We start from the raw sequence: 20,311 nt of genomic DNA on the forward strand, positions 1-20,311 counted from the left end.
GGCGCCCCGGCGCGGCCCCTCCCGGCCCGGCCGGAGGGAGCCAGCGGACGCGGCGCCCCGGCGCGGCCCCTCCCGGCCCGGCCGGAGGGAGCCAGCGGACGCGGCGCCCCGGCGCGGCCCCGCCCGGCCCGGCCGGAGGGAGCCAGCGGACGCGGCGCCCCGGCCCGGCCCCGCCCGGCCCGGTCGGAGGGAGAAAGCGGACGCGGCGCCCCGGCGCGGCCCCGCCCGGCCCGGCCCGGCCGGAGGGAGCCAGCGGACGCGGCGCCCCGGCCCGGACCCGCCCGGCCCGGCCCGGCCGGAGGGAGCCAGCGGACGCGGCGCCCCGGCCCGGCCCCGCCCGGCCCGGCCCGGCCGGAGGGAGCCAGCGGACGCGGCGCCCCGGCCCGGACCCGCCCGGCCCGGCCCGGCCGGAGGGAGCCAGCGGACGCGGCGCCCCGGCCCGGACCCGCCCGGCCCGGCCCGGCCGGAGGGAGCCAGCGGACGCGGCGCCCCGGCCCGGCCCCGCCCGGCCCGGCCCGGCCGGAGGGAGCCAGCGGACGCGGCGCCCCGGCCCGGCCCCGCCCGGCCCGGCCGGAGGGAGCCAGCGGACGCGGCGCCCCGGCCCGGCCCCGCCCGGCCCGGCCCGAGGGAGCCAGCGGAGGCGGCGCCCCGGCCCGGCCCCGCCCGGCCGGAAGGAGACAACGAAGGCGGCGGTGAGGCCCGGTCTGAAGGATTCACTGTAGGCGGCGACCCGGCCCGACCGGAAGGAGTCAACGGAGGCGGCGGTCCGGTCCGGCCCGGTGCGGCCGGAAGGAGTCACCGGAGGGGGCGGCCTGGCCCGCCCCGGCTTGAAGGAGTCAACGGAGGCTGCGGTCTGTCCCGGCCGGAAGGAGTCACCGGAGGCGGGGGCCCGGCCCTGCCCGGCCCAAAGGAGTCAACGGAGGCGGCGGTCCGGTCCGGCCCGGACCTGCCGGAAGGAGTCATGGGAGGCAGCGATGTGGCCCGGCCGGAAGGAGTCACCGGAGGCGGTGGCCTGGCCCGGCCCTGCCGGAAGGAGTCAACGGAGGCGGCGGTCTGGCCCGGCCGGAAGGAGTCAACGGAGGCGGCGGTCCGGCTTGGCACTGCCGGAAGGAGTCACCGGAGGCGGCGGTCCAGCCCGGCCGGAAGGAGTGAACGGAGGCGGGGGCCCGGCCCGGACCGGCCGGAAGGACTCACCGGATGCGGCGGCCCGGCCCGGCCGGAAGGAGTCAACGGAGGCGGTGGTCCGGCCCGAGCCGGCCGGAAGGAGTCATCGGAGGCGGGGGCCCGGCCAGGCCTGGCCCGGGCGGAAGGAGTCAACGGAGGCGGAAGTCCGGCCCGATCCGGCCAGAAGGAGTCAACGGAGACGGTGGTCCGGCCCGGTCCGGCCGGAGGGAGTCATCAGAGGCCGCGGCGTGGTCAGAGCGAACTTCTTTGGAGAAGCCATGGTGGCTTCCACGTGATGGTGGAGGACATCTCTGAGGTGAGTGGCGGGGACTTGTACCCCACCGGGAATCCTCCAGACCTCCCTGCTCCTTCTCCGCGTCTCCGTGCTTTCCAGTCCTGACTTCTTTGTGGGCCTTTGGGCCCCAGTCGTCTGTGTGGGGGTGGTTGTAGGGTGCTGGCTGTGACGGCGTCCACAGCCCTGCTGGGAAGGCTGTGTCCATGTCTGACCTGCATCCAGCGTCCAGGAGTGCACAGGCCCTGAGCCATGGTGAAGTCTGGGACCTGGGTCCCTCCGAGCCCCACGGCCCTCTGAGCTGGAGTATCCTAATTTTCATTTCTACCTACAGCGTATGAGTTCCCTTTTTCTAAAACCACACCTGTATTCCTCCTCTTTTTTTTTTTTTTTTTTTTTTTTTTAAGAGACTGAGTCTGGCTCTGTCACCCAGGCTGGAGTGCAGTGCCGCAATCTCAGCTCACTGAAAGCTTCACCTCCTGGGTTCAGGCAGTTCTGTCTCAGCCTCCTGAGTAGCTGAGACTACAGACACCCACCACGATGACGCCTGGCTTATATTTGTATTTTTAGTAGAGATGGGGTTTCACCATATTGGTCAGGCTGGTTTCAAATTCCTGATCTCGGATAATCTGCCCAACTAGACCTCCCAAACTGCTGGGATTACAGGCGTGAGCCACCTTGCCTGGCACATTGCATTTTCCTAATGAAGAGCTCATTTTGAGGACGTAATCTCTTATCTGTTTTTGGATTTTATGTCTACAGAATTGTCTGGTCAGGTTCTAGATTGGGTTTTTCTGCTACTTTGTAGTGTTTTTCTGTGTGTGTGTACACGTTGGTCTCACCTTTTCAGATTCTTCTGAGTTCGTGGGCCTACCTGCTCCGAGCTGGATTAGAATTGAAGGAGGAGTAGCTGCCCGTGCTGGAGGCTGGAGCCTGGAGTGTGCAGTATCCCCTCGCCTCGCTGTTGCAGTTGGTGGCGGTGACGGAGACTGCAGCGCAGCTGGAAAGGTAAAAAGATGGTGGGATAGGTTCGCCATCCTGGCACGCGCAGCCTGAGGCATGGGGGACGGCTTGCTGGTGCCCTGCCATGGGCGGTGGGCACTATCCAGGGTGTCACTGCTGGTGTTGCGGGGGCTGGTTGGGGGGTTATTTGAGGCGCCACTGCCCGCATAGGGGAGAGGGTTGGGGGCCCTTTCCTGGGATGTGCTGCCCATTGCTGGGGGCTGGGATGGGGCCTGTCCCAAGCGGTACTGTCAGCAGCAATGGGGTATCTTGTGGGCACTGTCCAGGGATGTACTGCCCTAGGTAGGGGGTGAATTGGAGGAGCTATCAGGTGCTGCAATGCCCTTGTCTGGGATGGGTTGGTGGCACTGTGGGGTGCAACACTGCCAGCGGTGAGGGATGGGTTGGGGGTGTTATCAGGTGTTAGATTGCCCCCAGTGGGTGGGGGTTGTGGTATCCAGGACATCATTGCCTGTGTCTGGGAGCTGTTTGGGGGCACTATCCAAGGCTGCATTGCCCACATGGGGAGCAGGTTGGGGGCACTATCTGGGGCTGCAGTGCTGGCGGTGGAGGATGGGTTAGGGTTCTGGTGGGGTGGAGGGGTGGTGTTAAAGGCGCCATGGGGACTACACTGAGACAGAGGTTGGGGGGCTTGTTGGGAGAGCTACACAGGGTTGGACTGCCTGTGGAGGTGGGCAGAGGGTTGGTGGGGGAACTGTGGGGGCTGGATACACAGCCTGAGTGGTGGAGAGGCGGCAGGTGGGTCAGGTGCTCCCAGGGATCTGCACTGCCTGGCAAAGAGTGGGTGAGTGTGCTATTTCAGGCTGCGTGGGTTGTGACGGGGGCAGGTTGGGTGCACTGTCGGGCTACCTGAGCTGTCCATGGTGGTACTTCCCAAGGTGGAGAGGGAGCTTGGAGTGCTCTCTGTGGCTGCACTGCCCAAGGCAGGGGGTTGGTTGGGGGCTCTATCCAGGGCCGCGCTGTTCCCGACGGGGAGTGAGTTAGGGCAGCCACTATTCAGGGTTGCAGTGCCCACAGTGGGGGGTGGTTTGGGTGCCATATGGGGGCATCACTGCCTGCGGTGGGGGTCTGCTTGGGGACCCTATCTGTGGCTACACTGCCCACCCCAGGGAGCCTGTTGGGGCGCTATCCTGGGCTGTGCTGCCCATGGCAGGGGGTTGGTTTGCGGGTGCCATCGAGTGCTGCAGGGTCTAAGGCAGGGGCAGGCTAGGGGCTGCCATCGTGTGCTACACTGCTGGTGGTGGGGGATGGGGTTTTGACACTATCCTGGGGCTACACTGCCGGTGGCAGCGGATCAGGGGCTCTGTCGGAAGCTGCCCTACCGGTGGCAGGCGATGGAGGTTTCAGTGACAGCGGTGGTCTCTGAGAGAGGAGTGGTCCTGCTCTCCCCGGACTCTAAACTCTAAAGGACCATCTCCTCCTGCGTGGCGGGCACATGTTTCTGTGAAAATTCTGATCACAGCAGGGCACCCAGACCCATCACGGTTCCCAGGCCTGAGCCCTCACATTCGGTGCTGCAGAGCCTGCCAGGGATGCCCAGGCATGCAGCAGCAGACACCACGGGGTGACAGGGCCCCGCGGGTGGAGGTCTCAGGAGTGGGAACCAGCACATTGGTGGGGAGGGCTGGCTGGGTCTGAGTTTCTGCTGCTCCTGCTTCCCGAGCACAGCCTGGGTGGTCCCAGTGGTTCCTGTGGAGCAGGAAGCCCGGGCCTCGTCGTGTCTCCAGTCTCCACTCCCTAGCCAGTTTGGGCCAGAAAGAGATGCTGTGGACTGTGGAGGGTGGGTGTGAGTGCCTTCACTGAAACTGGCCCGTGCCACCCAGTGGCCAGCAGGACAAGGTGGGGGTCTAACACTACCACTCTCTGTGTCCCGTTCTAGGCTTTTCCGGCTTTGCCCGCCCAGCTGCTCCATGCCAGGAGAAGGCAGAGCCATCTGCTGCATGCTGGAGGCTGGAGCCTGGAGCCTGTGGCACCACGGCTCGCCTCGCTGCGGTGGGTGGCAGCGACGGAGACTGCAGAGCGCCGGAGAGGTAGGAGCGTGGCTGGCTGCCACCAGGGCAGGGACGGGGGTGCAGAGGGGGCCAGGTGGCAGCCTCTGAGGCGGCCTCAGTCCCTGGGTCTCCCCCTGCTGGTTACTGCAGGCAGAGCCGGGGCCGCCGCCGCTTCTGCCGCGTCGTGTGCAGGTGGCAGCTACGGTTGAGCCCGTGGCAGAGGGTGGCAGTGCCTGTTCCCGCCCTCCTCCTTTTCCTTTTTGACCCTGGTTCAGGGTGCTGGTCACAGGTGCTGGGTACCCTACGGCCACTGAGATGGGGCTGGATGCCAGTTGCAGTCCTCCTCCTGCTTCGAGGCCTGATTTAGGCACCGCAGCAGGGTCTGGCCCTTGGGTCCGCGTTGCTGCTGGAGGCGGGCAGGATCCTGGGTTGCCACCACGCTGCTGAATGCCATCTCTAAGTGGCAGGTGCAGCAGAATGCACGGGAGACTGCAGGGCTGGTCTCGGACAGCCTGGGGGTCGCCCAAGGCACCTCCCCCTACCCTATGACCCGTGCCTCCTTGGCCCAAGCCCAGAGTGTGGGGTCGCGGGTTCTGGGCCCACTGCAGCACCCACGATGAGGCTGAGCACCGGTTTCCATCACCTTGCAGCTGTGCCGCCGACAACCTAAATTAGGCGCCGTGGTGACATCCGGTCCCGGGTTTCCTGCTGCTGGTGGGGGAGGACAGGGCCAGGGGTTGCCACTGATAGTGACTTGCACCATTTCCAGGTGGGAGCTGTAGCTGAGCCCCTGGCAGATTCTGGCAGGGCTGCTCCCCGAGGGCGTTGAGGGTCGTGGAGCGTACCGCCGTCCCACCCTAGGGTCCCCTTTTCCTTGGGCCTGGCCCAGAGCACAGGTTTGCAGGCGCTGGGCACCGTGCAGACACAGAGCTGTGACTGAGCGCCTCCTGCCCTCCTGCATCTGCGGGCTGACTGTGGCAGCATCTGTTCCTGGGTTCCATGCTGCTGGGGCCAGCGTCCAGGGATGCCACCGCTGCTGCCCCATGGCATGTGTAGGCTGCCGCGGCAGCTGATCCCAGAGCGGAGGCTGTCAGAGCTGGTCCCAGATAGCCTGAAGGTCGCCTAGTGCACCAGCAGAGAGCGCCGTGGGCAGGCAGGGGCATTATGTTGGCTTTGAAGGGGATGTGTTTTGCCAGCTTGGCTTCTTTACTGAGAAAGCGTTGCCAGGGCCCTAGAAGTCTGCAGTCCCAAGGGCTAGGAAGCCACTTGGAGACGCTGTGCCATCAGCACCCACTTGGATCTGAGGCAGGAGGCACCACAGAGAGGTGGTGAGCTCCCCGTCGCCATCGGCGCTCAAGATATGACTGAGCTGTACTTCGATCAGAGGTTGCCAAGCAGCATCCCTTGCACCAAATACAGCACCCCGATGTGCTCTGTTTGGCCAGCATAGTGTGTCATAACAAATCTGAGCCAGTGTTGTTGTATTTCGATTTATTTATTTTACTTTAGGTGCGTACTATATCTGGCATGTCTCTCCCCTGCCCCCCCCAACTGTCCCCTGTGTGTGATGCTCCTCTCCCTGAGTCCACATGTTCTCGTCGTTCAACACGCACCTATGAGTGAGAACGTACGGTGCTTGGCTTTCTGTTCTTGGGTCAGTTTGCTGAGAATGATGGTTTCCGGATTCATCCAAGTCCCTACAAAGGACACGAACTCGTCGTTTTTTATGGCTGTGTAGTGTTCCATGGTGTATATATGTACCACATTTTCTTTGTCCAGTCTATCATTGATGGGCATTTGGGTTGGTTCCAGGTCTTTGCTGTTATACACAGGGCTGCAACGAACATACGTGTGCATGTGTCTTTATAGTAGAATGATTTATAGTTCTTTGGGTGTATCCCCAACAGTGGGATTGCTGGGTCAAATGGAATTTCTCTTTAGATCCCAATTGTCTATCCTGGCTTTTACTGCCATTGCTTTTGGTGTTTTAGTCATGAAGTCCTTGCCTATGCCTATGTCCTGGATGGTTTTGCCTACGTTTTCTTCGAGTGTTTTTATGGTGTTAGGTTTTATGTTTAAATCTTTGATCCATCTGGAGTTAATTTTAGTGTAAGGTGACAGGTAGGGGTCCAGTTTCTGCTTTCTGCACGTTGCTAGCCCGGTTTCCCAACACCATTTATTAAACATGGAGTCCTTTCCCCATTGCTTGTTTTTGCTGGGTTTGTCTAAGATCAGATGGTTGTAGACGTGTGGTGTTTCTTCTGGGGTCTCTGTTCTGTTCCATTGGTCTACGTCTCTGTTTTGGTACCAGTACCATGCTGTTTTGATGGAAGAAATGGATAAATTCCTAGACACTTGTACTCTACCGAAACTAAACCAGGAGGAAGCTGAAACCCTGACTAGACCAATAACAAGGGCTGAAGTAGAGGCAGCAATCAATAGCCTACTAACTAAAAAAAGTCCAAGTCCAGGTGGGTTCACAGCCGAATTCTACTAGACGTACAAAGAGGAGCTGGTTCCATTCCTTCTGAAACTGTATCAAACGATACAAAAGGAGGGACTCCTCCCTAACTCATTTCACGAGACCGGCATCATCCTGATACCGAAACCAGGCGGAGGCGCAACGAAAAAAGAAAACTTGAGGCCAATATCCATGATGAACGTCGACACACAAATCTTCCATAAAATACTGGCAAACAGATTGCAACAGCACATCAAGAAGCTTATCCATCGTGACCAAGTAGGCTTCATCCCAGGGATGCAAGGCTGGTTCAGCATACACAAATCCATAAATGTAATCCATCACATAAACGGAACCAAAGACAAAAACCACATGATTATCTCAATAGATGCAGAGAAGGCTTTTGATAAAATTCAACAAGCCTTCATGCTAAAAACTCTCAATAAACTAGGTATTGATGGAACGTATCATACAATGATAAAAGCTCTATATGACAAACCTACTGCCAATATCATACTGAATGGGCAAAAGCTGGAAGAATTCCCTTTGAAATCAGGCACTAGACAAGGATGCCCTCTCTCACCACTCCTATTCAACATAGTGTTGGAAGTTCCAGCCAGAGCAATCAGGCAAGAAAAAGAAATAAAGGGTATTCGATTAGGAAAGGAGGAAGTCAAACTGTCTCTCTTTGCAGACGACATGATTGTATATCTAGAAGACCTCATCGTCTCAGCCCAAAATCTCCTGAAACTGATAAGCAACTTCAGCAAAGTCTCAGGATACAAAATCAATGTGCAAAGATCACAAACATTCCTATATACCAATAACAGACAAACAGAGAGCCAAATCAAGAGCGAACTCCCATTCACAATTGCTACAAAGAGAATAAAATACCTAGGAATACAACTAACAAAGGATGTAAAGGACCTCTTCAAGGAGAACTACAAACCACTGCCCAACGAAATAAGAGAGGACACAAACAGATGGAGAAACAGTCCATGCTCATGGTTAGCAAGAATCAATATTGTGAAAATGGCCATACTTGCCAAAGTCATCTATAGATTCAGTGCTGTCCCCATCAAGCTACCAATGACCTTCTTCACAGAACTGGAAAAAACCACTTTAAACTTCATGTGGAATCACAAAAGACCCTGCACAGCCAAGGCAATCCTAAGCAAAAAGAACAAAGCCGGAGGCATCACACTTCCGCACTTTTTCTTTTTAAATATTGAAGCTCTCAAAATCACCTTTGGAGAAAATCACAGGCCGCAGACTGTTTCTGTGATTCTGTGTTTATTTCTTCTGGGCATATCGGACACGCCCCCTCCCCTCGCCGGGAGTTCGGACACGCCCCCTCCCCTCGCCGGGAGTTCGGGCACGCCTCCTTCCCTTGCCGGGAGCTCGGACACGCCTCCTCCTCCCCCCCACCCCCTCGGGAGCCCGGGAAAAAAGCCCCATCAGGACCTACCTGATACCATTTTGTCCCATCCAGGCCCCACTCCCTGCCTACTATTTTGTCCTATCTGGGCCCCACTCCTCTCCATCCAGGTCCCACTCCCCTCCATTTTGTTTCATCCGGGCCCCACTCCCCACCATTTTGTCTCACTCACCTTGGGCACAGCCAATCAAACGCCTCCACTCCCTATAAAACCCCGTGCCTGAGAGGAGTCCACGCGACTTCTCCGGCCCCACCTGTCGGACCGGAGAACTTCACCCGGGAGCCTGAAAAAATTCCCTTGCATTGGATTATTTTCGTGCTGGCCTCAGTCTCTTGGTTTTATCCTCGGCGAGAACAGACCTCATAGGTACACTGTACCTGCTCACCCATTCTGCCCCCTGAGAGGGTGCCTCTTCCTCCTGGCACCCCCACTCTGGCATCTTCTGCTGGTGCCTGGAACGCTGGCCCCCTCCTCTCTGGCTCACCTGGACCTGGGGCCCCTGCCAAGGCAAACATCTCCTTTAATCTCTCCGTCCTGGGTCAGCCTCGGAGGCCCTTCCTCCCGGGCTTTGTTTCCCTCTGGCCGGCTGCCCAGAGGCCCATCTGCTGGGAATTGCCGTGTGGAGCTCAGGGGGGTCCCTGGGGGTGCCCGGGGCTCCCAGCTGCCACTCCCTCGGTGGCCTCCCTGTCCCCTCTGCATGGCCCTAGGGATCTACAAAGCCTGGCCCTGGCTCTGCCAGCTCTCCGTGCTCCTGCCCTTTCTGGGCCTCAGTTTTTGCAGCTAGAGAACAGGGAGCTTGGGGGAGACCCCAGAGCCCTCCAGGCCGGAGGGAGTCAGCGGAGGCGGCGGCCCAGCCCGGCCGGAAGTAGTCAGCGGAGACGACGGCCCGACCCAGCCGGAGGGAGTCAGCGGAGGCGGCGGCACGGCCCGGCTGGAGGGAGTAAGCGGAGGCGGCGGCCCACCCCGGCAGGAAGGAGTCACCGGAGGTGGCGGTCCGGCCCGAACGGAAGTAGTCAGCGGAGGCGGCAGTCCGGCCAGGCCGGAAGGAGTCACCGGAGGCGGCAGTCCGGCCAGGCCGGAAGGAGTCACCGGAGGCGGCGGCCCGGCCCGGCCCGGCCCGGCCGCAAGGAGTCGCCAGAGGCGGTGGCCCGGCCCGGCCGGAAGGAGTCAATGGAGTCGGCGGTCCAGCCCAGCCGGCGGGAGTCAGCAGAGGCGGCGGTCCAGCCCGGCCCGGCGGGAAGGAGTCAACGGAGGCGGCGGTCCGGACCGGCCGGAAGGAGTCACCGGAGGCGGCGGTCCGGCCCGGCCCGGCCAAAAGGAGTCACCGGAGGCGGCGGTCCGGCCTGGCCCAGCCGGAGGGAGTCAGTGGAGCCTCGTCGGCCCGGCCCGGCCAGAAGTAGTCAGTAGAGGCAGCGGTGCGGTCAGAGCGAGTTTCTTTGGAGAAGCCGTGGTGGCTTCCACGTGATGGTGGAGGACTACGCGTATCTCTGAGGTAAGTGGTGGGGACTTGTACCCCACCGGGAATCCCCCAGACCTCCCTGCTCCTCCTCCGCAGCTCCGTGCTTTCCAGTCCTGACTTCTTTGTGGGCATTTGGGCCCCGGTCGTCCGTGTGGGGGCGGTTGTAGGGTGCTGGCTGTGACGGCGTCCACAGCCCTGCCGGGAAGGCTGTGTCCATGTCTGACCTGCATCCAGCGTCCAGGAGTGCACAGGCCCTGAGCCATGGTGAAGTCTGGGACCTGGGTCCCTCCGAGCCCCACGGCCCTCTGAGCTGGAGTATCCTAATTTTCATTTCTACCTACAGTGTATGAGTTCCCTTTTTCTAAAACCACACCTGCATTCCTCCTCTTTTTTTTTTTTTTAAGAGACTGAGTCTGGCTCTGTCACCCAGGCTGGAGTGCAGTGCCGCAATCTCAGCTCACTGAAAGCTTCACCTCCTGGGTTCAGGCAGTTCTGTCTCAGCCTCCTGAGTAGCTGGGACTACAGACACCCACCACGATGACGCCTGGCTAATACTTGTATTTTTAGTAGAGATGGGGTTTCACCATATTGGTCAGGCTGGTTTCAAACTCCTGACCTCAGATAATCCACCCAACTAGACCTCCCAAAGTGCTGGGATTACAGGCGTGAGCTACCTTGCCTGGCAGATTGCATTTTCCTAATGAATACCTCATTTTGAGGACGTAATCTCTTATCTGTTTTTCGATTTTATGTCTGCAGAATTGTCTGGTCAGGTTCTAGATTGGATTTTTCTGCTACTTTGTAGTGTTTTTCTGTGTGTGTGTGTACACGTTGGTCTCACCGTTTCAGATTCTTCTGAGTTCGTGGGCCTCTCTGCTCCGAGCTGGCTTAGAGTTGAAGGAGGAGTAGCTGTCCCTGCTGGAGGCTGGAGCCTGGAGTGTGCAGTATCCCCTCGCCTCGCTGTTGCAGTCAGTGGCGGTGACGGAGACTACAGTACAGCTGGAAAGGTAAAAAGATGGTGGGATAGGTTCGCCATCCTGGCCCGCACAGCCTGAGGCATGGGGGACGGCTTGCGGGTGCCCTGCCATGGGCGGTGGGCACTATCCAGGGTGTCACTGCTGGTGTTGCGGGGGCTGGTTGGGGGGTTATTTGAGGCGCCACTGCCCGCATAGGGGAGAGGGTTGGGGGCCCTTTCCTGGGATGTGCTGCCCATTGCTGGGGGCTGGGATGGGGCCTGTCCCAAGCGGTACTGTCAGCAGCAATGGGGTATCTTGTGGGCACTGTCCAGGGATGTACTGCCCTAGGTAGGGGGTGAATTGGAGGAGCTATCAGGTGCTGCAATGCCCTTGTCTGGGATGGGTTGGTGGCACTGTGGGGTGCAACACTGCCAGCGGTGAGGGATGGGTTGGGGGTGTTATCAGGTGTTAGATTGCCCCCAGTGGGTGGGGGTTGTGGTATCCAGGACATCATTGCCTGTGTCTGGGAGCTGTTTGGGGGCACTATCCAAGGCTGCATTGCCCACATGGGGAGCAGGTTGGGGGCACTATCTGGGGCTGCAGTGCTGGCGGTGGAGGATGGGTTAGGGTTCTGGTGGGGTGGAGGGGTGGTGTTAAAGGCGCCATGGGGACTACACTGAGACAGAGGTTGGGGGGCTTGTTGGGAGAGCTACACAGGGTTGGACTGCCTGTGGAGGTGGGCAGAGGGTTGGTGGGGGAACTGTGGGGGCTGGATACACAGCCTGAGTGGTGGAGAGGCGGCAGGTGGGTCAGGTGCTCCCAGGGATCTGCACTGCCTGGCAAAGAGTGGGTGAGTGTGCTATTTCAGGCTGCGTGGGTTGTGACGGGGGCAGGTTGGGTGCACTGTCGGGCTACCTGAGCTGTCCATGGTGGTACTTCCCAAGGTGGAGAGGGAGCTTGGAGTGCTCTCTGTGGCTGCACTGCCCAAGGCAGGGGGTTGGTTGGGGGCTCTATCCAGGGCCGCGCTGTTCCCGACGGGGAGTGAGTTAGGGCAGCCACTATTCAGGGTTGCAGTGCCCACAGTGGGGGGTGGTTTGGGTGCCATATGGGGGCATCACTGCCTGCGGTGGGGGTCTGCTTGGGGACCCTATCTGTGGCTACACTGCCCACCCCAGGGAGCCTGTTGGGGCGCTATCCTGGGCTGTGCTGCCCATGGCAGGGGGTTGGTTTGCGGGTGCCATCGAGTGCTGCAGGGTCTAAGGCAGGGGCAGGCTAGGGGCTGCCATCGTGTGCTACACTGCTGGTGGTGGGGGATGGGGTTTTGACACTATCCTGGGGCTTCACTGCCGGTGGCAGCGGATCAGGGGCTCTGTCGGAAGCTGCCCTACCGGTGGCAGGCGATGGAGGTTTCAGTGACAGCGGTGGTCTCTGAGAGAGGAGTGGTCCTGCTCTCCCCCGGACTCTAAACTCTAAAGGACCATCTCCTCCTGCGTGGCGGGCACATGTTTCTGTGAAAATTCTGATCACAGCAGGGCACCCAGACCCATCACGGTTCCCAGGCCTGAGCCCTCACATTCGGTGCTGCAGAGCCTGCCAGGGATGCCCAGGCATGCAGCAGCAGACACCACGGGGTGACAGGGCCCCGCGGGTGGAGGTCTCAGGAGTGGGAACCAGCACATTGTTGGGGAGGGCTGGCTGGGTCTGAGTTTCTGCTGCTCCTGCTTCCCGAGCACAGCCTGGGTGGTCCCAGTGGTTCCTGTGGAGCAGGAAGCCCGGGCCCCGTCGTGTCTCCAGTCTCCACTCCCTAGCCAGTTTGGGCCAGAAAGAGATGCTGTGGACTGTGGAGGGTGGGTGTGAGTGCCTTCACTGAAACTGGCCCGTGCCACCCAGTGGCCAGCAGGACAAGGTGGGGGTCTAACACTACCACTCTCTGTGTCCCGTTCTAGGCTTTTCCGGCTTTGCCCGCCCAGCTGCTCCATGCCAGGAGAAGGCAGAGCCATCTGCTGCATGCTGGAGGCTGGAGCCTGGAGCCTGTGGCACCACGGCTCGCCTCGCTGCGGTGGGTGGCAGCGACGGAGACTGCAGAGCGCCGGAGAGGTAGGAGCGTGGCTGGCTGCCACCAGGGCAGGGACAGGGGTGCAGAGGGGGCCAGGTGGCAGCCTCTGAGGCGGCCTCAGTCCCTGGGTCTCCCCCTGCTGGTTACTGCAGGCAGAGCCGGGGCCGCCGCCGCTTCTGCCGCGTCGTGTGCAGGTGGCAGCTACGGTTGAGCCCGTGGCAGAGGGTGGCAGTGCCTGTTCCCGCCCTCCTCCTTTTCCTTTTTGACCCTGGTTCAGGGTGCTGGTCACAGGTGCTGGGTACCCTACGGCCACTGAGATGGGGCTGGATGCCAGTTGCAGTCCTCCTCCTGCTTCGAGGCCTGATTTAGGCACCGCAGCAGGGTCTGGCCCTTGGGTCCGCGTTGCTGCTGGAGGCGGGCAGGATCCTGGGTTGCCACCACGCTGCTGAATGCCATCTCTAAGTGGCAGGTGCAGCAGAATGCACGGGAGACTGCAGGGCTGGTCTCGGACAGCCTGGGGGTCGCCCAAGGCACCTCCCCCTACCCTATGACCCGTGCCTCCTTGGCCCAAGCCCAGAGTGTGGGGTCGCGGGCTCTGGGCCCACTGCAGCACCCACGATGAGGCTGAGCACCGGTTTCCATCACCTTGCAGCTGTGCCGCCGACAACCTAAATTAGGCGCCGTGGTGACATCCGGTCCCGGGTTTCCTGCTGCTGGTGGGGGAGGACAGGGCCAGGGGTTGCCACTGATAGTGACTTGCACCATTTCCAGGTGGGAGCTGTAGCTGAGCCCCTGGCAGATTCTGGCAGGGCTGCTCCCCGAGGGCGTTGAGGGTCGTGGAGCGTACCGCCGTCCCACCCTAGGGTCCCCTTTTCCTTGGGCCTGGCCCAGAGCACAGGTTTGCAGGCGCTGGGCACCGTGCAGACACAGAGCTGTGACTGAGCGCCTCCTGCCCTCCTGCATCTGCGGGCTGACTGTGGCAGCATCTGTTCCTGGGTTCCATGCTGCTGGGGCCAGCGTCCAGGGATGCCACCGCTGCTGCCCCATGGCATGTGTAGGCTGCCGCGGCAGCTGATCCCAGAGCGGAGGCTGTCAGAGCTGGTCCCAGATAGCCTGAAGGTCGCCTAGTGCACCAGCAGAGAGCGCCGTGGGCAGGCAGGGGCATTATGTTGGCTTTGAAGGGGATGTGTTTTGCCAGCTTGGCTTCTTTACTGAGAAAGCGTTGCCAGGGCCCTAGAAGTCTGCAGTCCCAAGGGCTAGGAAGCCACTTGGAGACGCTGTGCCATCAGCACCCACTTGGATCTGAGGCAGGAGGCACCACAGAGAGGTGGTGAGCTCCCCGTCGCCATCGGCGCTCAAGATATGACTGAGCTGTACTTCGATCAGAGGTTGCCAAGCAGCATCCCTTGCACCAAATACAGCACCCCGATGTGCTCTGTTTGGCCAGCATAGTGTGTCATAACAAATCTGAGCCAGTGTTGTTGTTGTATTTCGATTTATTTATTTTACTTTAGGTGCGTACTATATCTGGCATGTCTCTCCCCTGCCCCCCCCCCAACTGTCCCCTGTGTGTGATGCTCCTCTCCCTGAGTCCACATGTTCTCGTCGTTCAACACGCACCTATGAGTGAGAACGTACGGTGCTTGGCTTTCTGTTCTTGGGTCAGTTTGCTGAGAATGATGGTTTCCGGATTCATCCAAGTCCCTACAAAGGACACGAACTCGTCGTTTTTTATGGCTGTGTAGTGTTCCATGGTGTATATATGTACCACATTTTCTTTGTCCAGTCTATCATTGATGGGCATTTGGGTTGGTTCCAGGTCTTTGCTGTTATACACAGGGCTGCAACGAACATACGTGTGCATGTGTCTTTATAGTAGAATGATTTATAGTTCTTTGGGTGTATCCCCAACAGTGGGATTGCTGGGTCAGATGGAATTTCTCTTTAGATCCCAATTGTCTATCCTGGCTTTTACTGCCATTGCTTTTGGTGTTTTAGTCATGAAGTCCTTGCCTATGCCTATGTCCTGGATGGTTTTGCCTACGTTTTCTTCGAGTGTTTTTATGGTGTTAGGTTTTATGTTTAAATCTTTGATCCATCTGGAGTTAATTTTAGTGTAAGGTGACAGGTAGGGGTCCAGTTTCTGCTTTCTGCACGTTGCTAGCCCGGTTTCCCAACACCATTTATTAAACATGGAGTCCTTTCCCCATTGCTTGTTTTTGCTGGGTTTGTCTAAGATCAGATGGTTGTAGACGTGTGGTGTTTCTTCTGGGGTCTCTGTTCTGTTCCATTGGTCTACGTCTCTGTTTTGGTACCAGTACCATGCTGTTTTGATGGAAGAAATGGATAAATTCCTAGACACTTGTACTCTACCGAAACTAAACCAGGAGGAAGCTGAAACCCTGACTAGACCAATAACAAGGGCTGAAGTAGAGGCAGCAATCAATAGCCTACTAACTAAAAAAAGTCCAAGTCCAGGTGGGTTCACAGCCGAATTCTACTAGACGTACAAAGAGGAGCTGGTTCCATTCCTTCTGAAACTGTATCAAACGATACAAAAGGAGGGACTCCTCCCTAACTCATTTCACGAGACCGGCATCATCCTGATACCGAAACCAGGCGGAGGCGCAACGAAAAAAGAAAACTTGAGGCCAATATCCATGATGAACGTCGACACACAAATCTTCCATAAAATACTGGCAAACAGATTGCAACAGCACATCAAGAAGCTTATCCATCGTGACCAAGTAGGCTTCATCCCAGGGATGCAAGGCTGGTTCAGCATACACAAATCCATAAATGTAATCCATCACATAAACGGAACCAAAGACAAAAACCACATGATTATCTCAATAGATGCAGAGAAGGCTTTTGATAAAATTCAACAAGCCTTCATGCTAAAAACTCTCAATAAACTAGGTATTGATGGAACGTATCATACAATGATAAAAGCTCTATATGACAAACCTACTGCCAATATCATACTGAATGGGCAAAAGCTGGAAGAATTCCCTTTGAAATCAGGCACTAGACAAGGATGCCCTCTCTCACCACTCCTATTCAACATAGTGTTGGAAGTTCCAGCCAGAGCAATCAGGCAAGAAAAAGAAATAAAGGGTATTCGATTAGGAAAGGAGGAAGTCAAACTGTCTCTCTTTGCAGACGACATGATTGTATATCTAGAAGACCTCATCGTCTCAGCCCAAAATCTCCTGAAACTGATAAGCAACTTCAGCAAAGTCTCAGGATACAAAATCAATGTGCAAAGATCACAAACATTCCTATATACCAATAACAGACAAACAGAGAGCCAAATCAAGAGCGAACTCCCATTCACAATTGCTACAAAGAGAATAAAATACCTAGGAATACAACTAACAAAGGATGTAAAGGACCTCTTCAAGGAGAACTACAAACCACTGCCCAACGAAATAAGAGAGGACACAAACAGATGGAGAAACAGTCCATGCTCATGGTTAGCAAGAATCAATATTGTGAAAATGGCCATACTTGCCAAAGTCATCTATAGATTCAGTGCTGTCCCCATCAAGCTACCAATGACCTTCTTCACAGAACTGGAAAAAACCACTTTAAACTTCATGTGGAATCACAAAAGACCCTGCACAGCCAAGGCAATCCTAAGCAAAAAGAACAAAGCCGGAGGCATCACACTTCCGCACTTTTTCTTTTTAAATATTGAAGCTCTCAAAATCAGCTTTGGAGAAAATCACAGGCCGCAGACTGTTTCTGTGATTCTGTGTTTATTTCTTCTGGGCATGTTGTTAACCTTGGCAAAAGAAACTTTTACATTGATTGAAACCTGGCTTGAATACTCTTTTTATTTTTTTTTTGGTTTTGTGGGATTTTATACTTTTGCTTTGCAGCCCATCGGATTGTAGTAATTAGTGCTAAAAAGGTGATTTAAGTACAGATACATATTGTTGTGTGCATTGATTATATTGATATTACACATTGATACAGACATTGACATATGCGTACTTTTTTTTTTTAATGTAACTGTCTCAAATTGGGGTGAATTCAAAAAGAATAAATTCCTTCATTTTAATTCATTTTTTTAAAGAAAGAAAAAAAAGGAAGAAAGAAAGAAAAAAGAATGAAGAGGAAGAAAAAGGAAGAGAAAAAGAGAGAATAGGAGTATTGCTTTCTTGCCCAGGCTAGAATGCAGTTTAGTAATGGGTATTGAAAACCTTTTTTATACCAATAATTATACTTAATGATGCAGACAGGAAGGAATAAGGGAAGAAAATAACAAACAAGCAGCCAACCAATATTTCATTTAAACCTATGAAATGCTATGCGATTACTGAGGAGTGATTTACTTCCAATTATGTAGTCACTTTTGGAATAGGTGTGAGGTGATAATGTATGTTTTGTGTATTTGAAGTGGAGAGTTCTGTAAATGTTTATTAAGTTTACTTGTTCCCGGTCTGAGTTCAAGTCCTGGATGTCCTTGTTAATTTTCTGTCTCATTGATCTATTGAATCGTTAGCTCTTCTTGTTACATTGATCCTTTTGCCATTATGTAATGTCCTTCTTTGCCTCTTTTGATCTTTGTTGCTTTAAAATCTGTTTTATCAGAGGAGAGAATTGCATCTCCTGCTTTTTATTTATTTATTTTTACTCTCTGGTTGGTGAATCTTCCTCCTTCTCTTTGTTTTGAGTCTTTGTATATCATTGCATGTGAGATGGGTCTGGATGCAGCATACCAATGGGTTTTGGCTTTTTATCCAATTTGAATATATGTGAGTTTAATACTGCCATTTGATGCTAGCTGGCTGTTTTGCCCATTAGTTGGTGTAAATTTTTCATTGTGTTGATGCTCTTTGCTTTTTGATATATTTTTGGAAAGGCTGATATTGGTTGTTCCTTTATATGTATAGTGCTTCTTTCAGAAGCTCTCGTAAAGTAGGCCTGGTGGTGGTGAAGTCTCTTGTTTGTTCGCAGAAGATTTAATTTTTCCTTCACTTTTAAAGCTTAGTTTGGCTGGATATGAAATTCTGGGTTGAAAGTTCTTTTCTTTAAGGATGTTAAATACTGGTCCCCACTCTTTTCTAGCTTTTAGGGTTTCTGCTGAGAGATCTGCTGTTAGTCTGATAGGTTTCCCTTTATGGGTAACCTGACTTTTCTCTCTGGCTGCCCTTAGTATTTTCTCCTTCATTTCAACCCTAATAAATCTGGCAATTATGTGCCTTGGGGTTGGTCTTCTTGAAGAATATCTTTGTGGTGTTCTCTGTATTACCTGGAGTTAAATATTACCCTGCCTTGCTAGGTTGGGAAAGTTTTCCTGAATGATATCCTGAAGAGTATTTTCCAACTTGGATTCATTCTCTTCATCACATTCAGGTACACCTATCAAACGTAAATTAGGTCTTTTCACATAGTCCTATATTTCCTGGAGACTTTGCTCATTCCTTTTTATCCTTTTTTCTCCAATCTTGTCTTCTCATTTCATTTCATTAAGCTGTTCCCTGACATCTGATATCCTTTCTTCTGCTTGATCAATTCGACTGTTTAAACTTGTGCATACTTCGCGAAGCTCTCGTGTTGTGTTTTTCAGCTCCATCAATTCACTTATATTCCTCTCTAAATTGTCCATTCTTGTTAGCATTTCGTGAAACCTTTTTTCAAGGTTCTTACTTTCTTTGCATTGGGTTAGAAGTTCTTTTAATTCACAGAAGTTTCTTATCACCCACCTTTTGAAACCTGCTTCTGTTATTGGAACACACTCATTCTCCATTAAGCCTTGTTCCATTGCTGATGAGGAACTGTGATCCCCTGTAGAGGGAGAGGCATTCTGATTTTGAGTATTCTCTGCCTTTTTAGGCTGGTTTCTTCCCTTCATTATATATTTATCCCTCTGTAGTCTTTGTAATTACCGACTTTCTAAGTAGGTCTCTGAGCAGACGTCCAACTTGTTGATTCCCAGCGCCGAAATCTGAGTAGTCCACTGCGCCGGCCAAAACAGCAGTGTTAAGATTGATGGTGCTTTTCTGCCCGGGAATCTCCGGACTCTGCACCAGGAACTGCCACGCTGAGGCACGAGCAAAACCGCCGCACCGGCCACAAGAGTCGCCCTGGCAACCCGTGGGGCTCCTCCGCTGGGAATCTCTTAGTCCGTGGGCAACAAAAATTTGTCTGAAAGTGTGGCGTCCTCTCGTTCTCTGTGCTTTCACTGGGAGCTATGAGCCCGAGCTGCTAGTGATCAGCCATCTTGGATCTCTCTCCCATTGTCAATACTCTTTAGTTTACAATTTCTATGGTCTTGATGTATCCTTCAAAAGGTATGTGTTGGAACTCTAATCCTTAACACAGCAGTGTTGGGAGCTGCAGCCTAATGGAGGTGTTTAGGTCAAAAAGGAAAACTGATAAAGGAGAGGCTAAATTATTTATCTATTCTGCATGTCCCATATGTGGGTGGTATCTACTACGCTGTAGTAGATGAGGGGGTGTTTTTTTTTTTATATATATGAAAAAAGTTACTTCTTATATAAGTATAAAGAAGGCTTGAAGGATTGCGTTTACTCTTTGTCACTCTGCTGTCATGTGAGCACATCATATCCATCCTCTCTCCCTTTCAGCATCTTCCATGTGAGGATGTAGTAAGAATGCCCTTTCCAGAGGCCTCTTGATTTTGAACTAACAAGCCTGCAGAGCTGTGAGAGAATACATTTCTGTTCTTTATAAATTACCTAGGTTCAGGTACTCTGTTATGGCAACAGAACATTCCCAACTGGAGTTCTTCAGCACACCCAGTCCATCCCCTGACTAGCCCGCAACTCTGTCCAGTCTTACCTGCCTTCATATCAGAAGCCCACAGAGCTAACACAGAGGGCTTCAGCCCTGCCCTGCCTGACTTTCTAGGAAACCCCCCTCTCCACCTGTCGTGATCAGGACACTGTCTGAAGGTTCATCCTCACCATTTTATAAAGAAAAATTTGTCTGACAGGGAGGTTCTGGTTAGGATGCCAGCTCCCACATCACAGGGTGATGGCAATTTGGATGGGACCAAGATAAGACAGTGCTGTCCTGGGACTGGTCATCTGATAAAAGGGGCTCCAGAAAGTATAGTGATGGACCCCTCAGAGGGTTTCTGCTCTTTTGTCTGCAGGTTCCTGGTGAGAGGAGCTATTGGCCACTAGGGTGTCTTTGTGTGTGTGTGTCAGTGTCAGAGTGGTGTGTGTTTCCTTGGCTTGATTTCTTTCAGCATGCAGCCCACTGTTTCACTGACTGTATCTCACTATTTCCTGAAACTCAATGCATTCAGCTGACTTAAGGGTCCTGGGGCCTCGCTGTATCATATTTGCACGATACTAGTGTCTGTGCAGACTATACATTGGAGTTCAGTTGTAAGACCCTTTTGCTCCCTTACCCTGATCCTGTAATAGAAAAGCCATTTCATTAAATGGAATAGCAACCCAGATCTATTGGAGAGATGGTCCAGTCTGCCAT

General features: G+C 54.8%; 1 protein-coding gene across 1 annotated transcript in view; it reads left to right on the top strand.

Annotated features, from left to right (window-relative positions):
* Positions 1-961: 961 nt before the first annotated feature.
* LOC135277934 (uncharacterized) overlaps positions 962-20,311 on the top strand; it is a 117,483-nt gene continuing 98,133 nt past the window's right edge. The window contains exons 1-6 of the mRNA XM_064384101.1: positions 962-1,480; positions 1,615-1,762; positions 2,307-2,464; positions 4,359-4,509; positions 10,679-10,836; positions 12,732-12,882. Of these exons, the coding sequence (XP_064240171.1) occupies positions 962-1,480; positions 1,615-1,762; positions 2,307-2,464; positions 4,359-4,509; positions 10,679-10,836; positions 12,732-12,882 (1,285 nt within the window). The remainder of the gene's footprint in view (positions 1,481-1,614; positions 1,763-2,306; positions 2,465-4,358; positions 4,510-10,678; positions 10,837-12,731; positions 12,883-20,311) is intronic.

The sequence above is a fragment of the Aotus nancymaae genome, unplaced genomic scaffold (assembly GCF_030222135.1).
Source record: "Aotus nancymaae isolate 86718 unplaced genomic scaffold, 86718_ANA_hifiasm-v0.15.2.pri h1tg000036l, whole genome shotgun sequence".
In the NCBI taxonomy this organism is placed as follows: Eukaryota; Metazoa; Chordata; class Mammalia; order Primates; family Aotidae; genus Aotus; species Aotus nancymaae.